At 36.5% G+C, this 10,721-nt stretch overlaps 2 protein-coding genes across 2 annotated transcripts; one reads left to right on the top strand and one right to left on the bottom strand.

Annotated features, from left to right (window-relative positions):
- Window positions 1-2,240: 2,240 nt before the first annotated feature.
- On the bottom strand, window positions 2,241-4,358 carry LOC133860432 (B-box zinc finger protein 23). Its single transcript, XM_062296043.1, has 2 exons — window positions 4,125-4,358; window positions 2,241-2,645 (listed from the first exon to the last, which is right to left on the bottom strand). Exons 1-2 carry the CDS (start codon window positions 4,356-4,358, stop codon window positions 2,241-2,243), a joined length of 639 nt encoding a protein of 212 aa, XP_062152027.1.
- A 4,722-nt stretch (window positions 4,359-9,080) lies between these two features.
- LOC133861027 (22.0 kDa class IV heat shock protein-like) lies at window positions 9,081-10,226 on the top strand. Its single transcript, XM_062296723.1, has one exon. The coding sequence runs from the start codon at window positions 9,275-9,277 to the stop codon at window positions 9,866-9,868; it is 594 nt and encodes a 197-aa protein (XP_062152707.1). The 5' UTR covers window positions 9,081-9,274; the 3' UTR covers window positions 9,869-10,226.
- The last annotated feature ends 495 nt before the right edge of the window (window positions 10,227-10,721 follow it).

Genomic DNA, 10,721 nt, shown 5'->3' on the forward strand with positions numbered 1-10,721 from the left:
CATTGGTAGAATTACACGCCGTATAATTCAGTTGTGATTTGTAATTGCAAAAAATTATACTTGAAGAAGATATGTAATATAGATAAGGAATAATTATATTACTGGTCCTTGGGGTATGCCGCATCAAACAAATAAGATGGCGACACTTGTCCATCTGAATAAAAAAATATAAGTTTATTAAAAATTAAATAAATAAACTTATTTTTTTTAGGAAAAAAAAGAAAAAAAAAAAAAAAAAAGGGGGAAGGGGTGGCTGGGCCACCCCCAGTGGCCGTCGAGGACGGCGCGCGGCCTCCACAGAGGCTGGGGGTGGCGCAGGGCCACCGGCCCCTTCCCTTTTTTGTTTTTTTGTTTTTTAAAAAAATAAATAAATTTATTTATTGTTTAATAAATGTATATTTTTTTATTAAGATGGACACGTGTCGCTATTTTATTGATTTGATGTGGCGCTGATTTGACATTTAACAGAATTTGTCAAAAAAATTAACGGAATTTGACTCTAGGGATCGATTTGTAATTATAGTTTACCATAAAGACTTTTCATGAACTTTTTAAACCATAGAGAGTAATTTGTAATTATGACATACTTCAGGGATCAGTGGTGCAATTATTCCTATAGATAATATTGAATGCAGTGAAAGCTATAGACAGATCAAACTAGAGTAGATTTAGATAGCTTGTGAATGATATAAAGGTGTTTCGAACACGATGCCAGTTTGACAAATTTATTATGTGAAAAAAGAAGTTAATGTTGTAAGTACTCCCTTAACTTTTGATAATGAATTCCACATTGATTTCAAGAAAAAAAGAAAAAAGAAACAATAAAGAAAGAAGCACAAACTTGAAGGCAACGGCAATGAGAAAGTCATCTCATTTGAAGCACATAGAGGAATAATTTGTGAAGATCGATCTTCCATGTTGTGTGTTTATCTGGGGTATATATCCCTTCTTTGTCAATGACTGGGAAGTTTGATATCAAAACTTTTTTAAAAGGATTCGCCTCTTGAAATGGTGACTAGAAATATATAGATTGTCCTGTCCCCTTCAAAACTCAAATTGATAAGGGTGGGGTTATAATCAAGTGTATGTGATGTGTAGCTTTATATTTCTTCCACCGCAGAGCTAGGCATATCCGCTGTATATTTGCATCTATATATGTCCCTGTCTGGCCCACTTGTATGCACATTTAAAGCTGCTCCTTAAGGCAGCCATGCATGTCTTCTCCTCTCCAGTACTCAAAACAAAAAACTTCATTGGAAGTCAAATATTGGACATGATTCGTTTCATGTGTAAGATCACATAATCTAGAAAAGAGATAAGAACAAAAAAAAAGCGACAGAGAATTAAGATAGTTTGGCATATAACCTACGTCCACACGTCAAAACTTTTTATTGACTGCATATTTTCTTGATTCATTTGATTGTATACAAGACTACTCTATTTATAGAGAACGAGTCTGAATGTTACTTATCTCTTTTACTTTTACATTAACAACAATAAATTTAATTTATCATCTTCTAACTCTTGTCTCTTGATTCTTTATTACTCTTGTGTTAACATCATGGTCTAAATTTTGTTTCACATATGTTGTCACGTTATTTTCATGCACACCATTAAATGTAATAAAATAAAATATTGACTATAAAATGGATCTCCAAAACTTATGGACAGACCAATTACAATTTTGATTAGCAATTATATATGTCATGCATGTGTTGTGACAAGTAGGGGTAACAATTCGTATTCATATATCGAGTTTGAGTCGTATCGAAGTATGAGTATAAGACGATATATGCCAACTCTAATATGACTAATTTAATTAAATGAGTTAGACCTATCAACCTAATCCGGTCATGTCAAAAATTAACAATCTTTAATTATGTTGCATGTCGGCTTTAGATCGTAACAAGGCATATATATATATATATATATATATATATATATATATATATATAAGTTTATATATGTCAACTTAGCCCCGACCCATTTAATTAAACATGTCAAACTCTTAATCCTTTTAATTTCATGTTAAATTTATATTAAATTTGCAGAATATATATATATATATATATCGTGCCAATAGGCAAATTATCATTAATGTTTCACTCAGAATACTCTTAAAACCAAAAAAGAAAATAAAAACCTTAAACCCATCAATATTATTACATAACAAAATATAGATTGCCATATATAATCAAAAGAACACATTTAAAACAATTTGGTGTTGAGGAATTGGAATTTCAAGGAGTAGTACTGGTTATTCTTGATGATCCAACTTCTGAAAATTCATAGCAGTTAAGATCCTTCGTGTCAAACATCTCATTTAGTAACCAACCAAAGTTGGGTTCAGCTGAGAAGGAAGCTCTGCTTTCTGTCGACGCAGCCTCAACATTCATTGTCATTGCTGCAGTACTGCTCTCCTTGTCTGCAACGAAATTGAAAGAAGTACTAGTCGACTTGGGCGAGCTTGAGTTTGTGCTAATCATGTCATTGTTGTTAATTGAAGCTTGAAGGGCGACTTTGACGCCCGTAATAAGAAATCGTTGGTGGGATGATGCGGAGGGGCTTCCCATGTGGGTTGAAACGTCGCAGTGCTTGCAGAAGAGTGCTCTATCTTCTAAGCAGAAGAAGTACCCATTTCTCTCCTGCATGCATAATTCACAATTAAGGTTGAATATATAAATAATAATTAAAGGCATAAAGCAAGAAAAATAAGAAAATCTTCTCAACTAGTTCTCCTGTTTATATAATTGAAGAAAATATTTTGTCCAAGTGGTTCATTGTGAGCATTTATATTAGGATGGACAGAAATTTGTTACACATTATGTTGTAAGAATTCTTTCAATCCTGTTCTAAAAGTACTACGTGTCCTTTAAATATGTGAAAATTACATTTTTTTTTTACTAGCCGTAAAAACGCTTACAATGGCCTCTTTATACTTAGTTTGTCTCTATATTTTTAACAAAAACTACAAATAAGCCCATATAACAGACTTTTTAGCAACTTTTAAACTTAACATTTGTCAGATTTTCTCTTTATATTCAATTAGCAAAAAAGCCAATGTTATAATGTTTTTTAATAATATTTTTTGCAACCAGTGCCGAAGTAGAGAAAAATAATATTTATGGTATTCGTGATAGTTATTGACATATTGTGAATGATTAAAAAATAATATTTATGTAAAGTAGAAAAACATTTAGAAAGTTTGTTGTTTAAAAAAAAAATGAATTCGGCAACAACAGCCAGAATCCGGTGAAAGTGAGTGAAATCCTGCCAGCCAGTAATGAAATCTTGTCACCGGAAGTTTTTAGCTGTTGGTGATTTTTTTTTTTGTACGAGTCAAACGCAAAAAAAAATATTTTCAAGAAAATCATATTTTCTAAAAGATAATTTCGTTAAAAATATTTTATGATGAAAAACATTTTCCGTAGAGCGACAATTTTTTCAAACCAACAATAATAGAATATACATTTTCAAACCAACAATTAAGAGGTTGCGAGTAAAACGTAAAGTGACAATTTTCTTTTTTTCAAAAAAAAAAAAAAAATCATTTATGTCTGAAAAAGGCCACAAAAGAAAAGAAAAGAAAAATGTGGAGGGTACATGAGATGGAGATATCGATCCACCCGGCCTCCATTGCCCCTCTTAACACAGATGGGAGATAAAGAAGGGGGTGGGTATGGAAGAGGGTGAATCCAAGGGCAGAACTATCTAGAGGCTTGGGAACTTAAAAATGTTTTTCAATTTTATTTTTATTTTTTATTTTTTTTTGAATTTCATCTCTTCACATCTAAAATCCTAATTCCGCCCAAAAGTGAATCCCTACCCCACATCCACCCCAACATAAAGGCCAAAAGGGAGTGGTTCATTGGGGGCCTGGGGGTGGAGATTGATCCGGCCACCGTGATTTGGCTTAGGTGATTTTTTTTTTCTTTTAAAAAAAAAAAATTAGTTTTTTCAACCATTCACATTCAATTTTATTTTCTTTCTCTTTCTCATTAAATATTTTAAAATTAAATCTCGACCCTTATAAAAAAAAAAAAATCCTCCAGTCTTTTTTTTGGGGGGGGGGAGAGAGCATAATTAGGATGATAGCTAGAGAAATGTTGGTGGCAGATATATACCTGGCAGATATGACATGGAGGGAGCTGCGCATGCGAAGGGGAGGAGGAAGTCAAGCTCGAGGATGATGATGTTGATGAGGGATTACTTTTGAGGAGAAGAAGGCGCTCGTGCTTTAGTGAGAGCTTGTTAGCAGCATGGACATTGTGGTCGCATCTCCTGCATAGAACCGCCTCATCTGCACAACATAGCACCTCTGCCTCCACTTTCTCGCACACCTCACATTGTATTTTCATATTAATTTTCCCCTTCTCCTCCACCTCCTGGCCGGCCTCCTCGAGCCTTAAGATGATCGATCAGTAAGACTACTACTAGCTAGCTGTATAATTACCTCGACCTATGTATTGTTAATTTCTTTATATATATATATATATATATATATATATAAGCTGCAATTAATAGATTCTTGGGTATTTCTTATATAAATTCGAGTCTTCTAGGATTTGCAGTCATCTGCCATACGGTGATATCAGTTGGAAAGGGACCACACGTATATGGATACAGGATACGGCTCTGGCATGGAGCAGATTTGGGTTTGGCGGTCAAACCCCGGCCCCCGTCAATCCATCTTCTCTTGCATGCTACTTTGCTTACTTGTCAGTGAATTGGTATGGGAATGGAATGGGAGACTGCAAATCTTCCCACCATGCCTTCGATCTTTTTAGTGCATGTATATCTTTGATATATATATGCACGCACCTACTGCATGCCAAAAACATTAGATTCGATATGGCCCTGTATATATCTTCCACAACTTGACCTTTTGTTACTCCAAGAGGCGACTGTATCATGGTCATGGGAATGTGGGATAGCTAGGCTCTTGTTTAGGTTCCTTTTCTTTTTGGAGCCAATAAATGCCTCCCATTCTCCTCCTTATCATTCTTTCATTTGGAGGTTTTTTTTTTTTTTTTTAGTTTGAAGGATAATGATGAAACAATGAGAAGGTTTGAAACTGTTTAAACTCAAGAACAATGCTAAACCTCTCCGATAGCAATGAAAGTCATGACTTATGGGGCTTATATAGAAGGGGAGAAAATTGAAGTTTTTAGGCTAAGTCAGCTAAGTTTAAAACGGTACGTTTACCCCAGTCTCGTTCGAAAGAAAATAAGTTTTGTTCAAACAAGATCTAGGATTTCACAACTTTCTTGAGTGGCGATCAAACATGATTCAAACGAGACTACAATTGAGACTGGCTAGAAGTGCCTTTAAAACTCGTTCGAACAGGATACAATCGAGGAATTTGGAAAATTGTTCTTGAATTATCTTCATGTTCTCGTTCGAACGTCTTTCAAATATGCTTACGATCAAAATGGAACTTTTGTAAAAACTTGATGCACATTCTTGTTTGATCCAGAGTCATCTCATTTGAATGAGATCTTTAGTCTCTTAATTCCAACAGATCGAACATGTGATATTTGGTCTAGGCAATTTCTTAAAGTTTGGCATGCATCACGAGTTTTTTGTTTATTTTAAAAAAACTATTATTGATTTTTGGATATTCAAAAACGTTAGTCTGATTAGCCATTAAATTCAGGCTCTGATACCACTTGACGTAACAAACGGTGAAGAAAGAAGACTAACAGAAGCTTCATCTTCTGATCGAAAAAAAAAACTGAAGAACACAAATATGCGAGAATGAAAATTTTCTGGTGATTCAAATGTGCCTACTATTATACAAACAGTAGAATAAATATTACATTGGTAGAAATAAAAAAAGGAAAATAGATGCCTTAAAACGAGTGAAACTACCCAAAGCAAAGATAAACTAATTATGGAAAATAGAAAATCAAAAGATACGTACATTTAAAGGAGAGAACTTTGGCGTTGAAAAAAATTGATTTCAGCAAGATTTTCTTTCCTTCTCGGTGATGATCGCTCCTGTGAGCATCCAGGGAAGCTTTGCTGCAAACTCGTCTAGACAGGGGTTGCACTCGAGCCTCTCGGGAAGTCTTTCAGGGGTGCTGCTGTAACGACCCAAGGAAAATCGTTAACCACATTTGCGTTATCACTTCGAAATGATTAGTCAATTTGGAGCTTTTTTAGAATTCCTTATAAAGTCCAGTTTCACTTAATAACTAGGCAACGTGGAACTTAACACTTATAACTATTTTTATAAACCACTCACTTTATGTGGGTTACTCATCTTCCCAATATGGGACCTGGGTGTTATAAACTCCTGACGCCTTCGTCAGGGCCACGTCATGCAGCGCTTCAGTACCACATAGCCTGCCATTACTAGGTGGCTCTGATACCATTTGTAACGACCAAAGAAAAAGCGATAACTACATTTGCACTATCACCTCAAAATGACTAGTCAATTTAGAGCTTTCCTAAAATTCCTTATAAAGCCCAGTTTCACTTAGTAAGTAGGCAATGTGGGACTTAGTATCCATTAATATCTTTAAAAACTACTCACTCTATGTGAGTTATTCATCTCTTCTCAATATGGGACCGAGGTGTTACAACCGCGCAGTTGCAACCTCGTTCGGACGGTGATGCAACTTAGGAGCTCGAAGGCTTAGTCAACAGTACTTGGATGCAACCCTTGTCAAGACGGTGTTGTGGCCGAGTCACTCTGCCCTCCAATCTTGCCGTGGGGTTATTCTACATCAGTCGCCCCGACTTAGAAGGAACTCGTCCTAGAATTTAGACCTATTTACGCTTCATTCAAAGGATCGTACTCAAAGATATTATTAGCAATGGTGAACATAAGTGAAATTGCCATGTCTTCTAGAAAACTGATGATGGAAGCATTGTCGTTAATCTTCTTGAGCACTCGATATGGGCCATACTTTTGTGAAGGGAAATGATAGACAAGGGACGGTTATCCGTCCCTTGTCCATCTTTTATTATTAAAATAATACATTTTAATAGTAAAAGATGAAAAAATTAGACATGATAAATGAAAAAAAATATAAAATGCATTATTTTAATAATAAAAGATGGACAGAAGACGGACAACCGTCCCCCGTCTATCATTTTCCTTTTGTAAATTTATAAATAAACAAGACAATCAATGGCATCCTCTTTAGCATTCTAAATGTGCTTCTCTAGGATCAAGAGACTTGGCTATTATACCACTTTATTGAAAATTGAAGAACACACACTAAGAGAGAGAATAAGAATGGAAGACCAAAAAAAAAAAACTGGAAACTAGTAGAGGACTTTGGTTCTTTTATTCAACTCGATCAAAATGACTCGCTGACATGAGTATTTACAGACTACAAAGGATCCTTCTAGGTTCTAACATTAACTTCACTCATTTCCATCACATATAACTCCAAATTACATTATAAATTCTAATTAACTCCCACATGTAGAATAAATCTTATGTAACTCCATATAACTCCTACATGTAAAATAAATATCATGTACGTAAATCTTACACGCTTGAAAAACCAAAGGAACGTGGTAGCCAAACGAGTAGTAACGGAGCTTTGGCAGCTTTACACGCCGTTGAGTTCTGTAGAGAAATGGGTTTTAATGATATTATTTTGGAGGGAGATACCCAGCAGATTGTAATGGCGATTAAAGTGGACAGAAATAATTGATGCTAAGTTGGACATATAGTTGATGAAATTAAAGAGGGTTTGCGTCTTATATGATCATGGAGCGTCGTACATGTTAAGAGAAGTGCGAATGCGTCCGTTCATACCATAGCTCGAGAGACTATTTTGTGTGTTATAGATAGTGTTTGGGTTGAAGAAACTCTAACTTGTATTTGTGATATTGTAGGCAGGGATTTTTTATGTCCCTAGCTGATTTGATGTTTTTTCTAATAAAAGTTTCAACTTTTGTTAAAAAAAAAAAAAGACACAAACTCTTAAAAGACACTTAGTAACATAGAAGAATATTAAATTATTGTAATTAATCTTATTATTCAACATGTTACCCTTTTATCTCTACTATATGACGTGGCACGCATTTTAAAAAAAAAATAACAGCATGTATAATACACTATTAGATATATTAATTTTAAAGGAATAATTGCATCATTAGTTCCTGTGGTTGTCATAAATTACAAATCATTATCTATGGTATCAATATGAATTTAGAGATTTCAGTGGTTTGCTTAGTTTACTAATCAATCTCTACAGTCAAATTTCGTTAAAAATTTTAAGAGATTCCGTTAAACGCCACGTAAGCGCCTATAAGATGGTGACACGTGTCCATCTTAATAAAAAAAATATAAATATATTAAAAAAAATGAGAAAAAAAAAAAAGAAGCAAAGGGGTGGCTTGGCCACCCCTACCCAATAGGGGTGGCCACGCGCCACCCCCGGCCACCCCTAGCAACCACCCCCAGTGGCCTAGGGGTGGCCAACGGGCCACTCCAAATGCATTTCGGGGTGGCCACACGCCACCCCCTGACCACTGGGTGGCCGCGCGGTGACCCCCGACTTCCTTGGGTGTGGCCGCGCAGCCATCCCCAAATCCTGGGGGTTGGCAGCCACTTCTTTGCTTTTTTTTTTTTTTTTTAAAAAAAAAAAAATTAAATTAAATTATTTATTTTTTAATATATTTATATTATTTATTAAGATGGACACGTGTCACTATTTTATTGGCTGGCGTGGCACTTATGTGGCGTTTAACAGAATCTGTCAAAATTTTTAACGGAATTTAATTTCAATGATCGATTTGTAAATTAAACTAACCACAGGAATCTCTGAATTAATGTTAATACCACAAGAAATGATTTGTAATTTAAGCCGATCGACCACATAGATCAATAGTGCAATTATCTCAATTTTAAATCTTAACCATGAAATTTTCATGTACGTTTCAGTAACTTTAATATAAGATGAGATAAGGCGATGATGAGTTGTGTTAATATCATAAAATAAACGATGATGGTTGTGGAACATGACATGAAGCGTCTGGAACATGTTGGAAACACCTTGCACCCTCCTCTGTATACTCAGCTAATTTCCCAAACAAAATCAACCTGGAACCTTCCACATTTCTCTACACCCCTCCAGAGTCCAACACGCACATCTTTTACTTTTCCCCTTCCCAATATAAACAGCGTAGCACCCCCTCGCTCTTCAGAAGTTAGAATCACAGAGAGCACGCTACAACGCTCGTAATCCAGCAATATCAGCGTTCTTCCACTTACCAAAACCTCTGAAGTTAACGGAAAAAAAAGAGAGAAATGAGAGCACAAGCACAAGCACAACAAGTTGTCCTCGCTTTGTTTCTCCTACTCTTTCTTAATGTTCAGTTCTCCAATGGGTCTTTTCTGCCACTCGTAGATCGTCCGGGGGGTATGTTGGCTGATTTCTGGGCAGACCCGTTCCGAGTGTTGGAACATATCCCATTTGGGCTCGACAGGGACGACAACGCCGTGGCACTCTCTCCTGCCAGGGTCGACTGGAAGGAGACGCCAGAAGGCCACGTTATCATGCTGGACGTGCCCGGGCTGAGGAAGGAGGAGCTAAAGATCGAAGTGGAGAACCGGGTGCTGAGAGTAAGCGGAGAGAGGAAGAGGGAAGAGGAGAAGAAAGGGGATCATTGGCACCGGGTGGAGAGATCGTATGGCAAGTTTTGGAGGCAGTTCCGGTTGCCGGAGAACGTGGACTTGGATTCTGTGAAGCCCAAGTTGGAGAACGGGGTGCTCACTATGTCATTGGCCAAGTTGTCCCCCGACAAGATCAAGGGTCCCAAGGTAGTTAGCATTGCTGGAGAAGAGGACCATGAACCTGCTAAGCTCAGGAGCGGTGAGGCTGAGGCCAAGCAGGAGCTCTAAACTTTTTAACATCTTTTGAGTTACCGCACTATGTTTGTGGCTTGTGAGTGAATAAAGGGTTTCACTTGATCTTGATCTTTCTTCTTTCTTTCTTTTTTTGTTGTGTTGTTACAGCGTCTGATGATCGATGAAATCTATCTCTTCTACTTTCTACTAAAATTTCCTTATATATCTTTTGAGTTACCGCACTATGTTTGTGGCTTGTGAGTGAATAAAGGGTTTCACTTGATCTTGATCTTTCTTCTTTCTTTTTTTTTTTGTTGTGTTGTTACAGCGTCTGATGATCGATGAAATCTATCTCTTCTACTTTCTACTAAAATTTCCTTATATATATATATATATATGTGGTTAATTAGCAGTTCCTTAAGTTGTTCTTTCTTTCTATCACTTCTTTTGACCGAATTTCTTGGGTTAATAGCATGACAGTACTGCTTCGTTAAGCACAGGATGACCTTCCATCCTGCAACTGACTCTTGGTTGTTTCAGCTGGCTTTATCAAAACTTCATATAAAATTTAACTCCCAATTGCACAAGTCCTGAATGTGGATTCTGTGCGAAGAGCTAGGAGTCAATTTATCTCACTAATTTCTCTACTTTCTTTTTTGGCAAGCAATTTCTGAGATGTAAAGTCCATAAGAATGCAATATCTTTTTGTCTCATTTGGATGGTCAGAAACAACCAGATTCGCAAGGATTCCCAATCCCGACCCACCGACTCTTCCAAAGCAAACAAACTCCACTAGTCCATCCCATCCCATCTTAAAGTCTGGAAAGCCTTCATTCTCAAATTCATCCCCCATCATCCCCACCACCACCTCAAAGTTAACTTGGACACCCCCATTCGCACATCTCAC

Source organism: Alnus glutinosa, chromosome 2 (genome assembly GCF_958979055.1).
Source record: "Alnus glutinosa chromosome 2, dhAlnGlut1.1, whole genome shotgun sequence".
Lineage (NCBI taxonomy): Eukaryota > Viridiplantae > Streptophyta > Magnoliopsida > Fagales > Betulaceae > Alnus > Alnus glutinosa.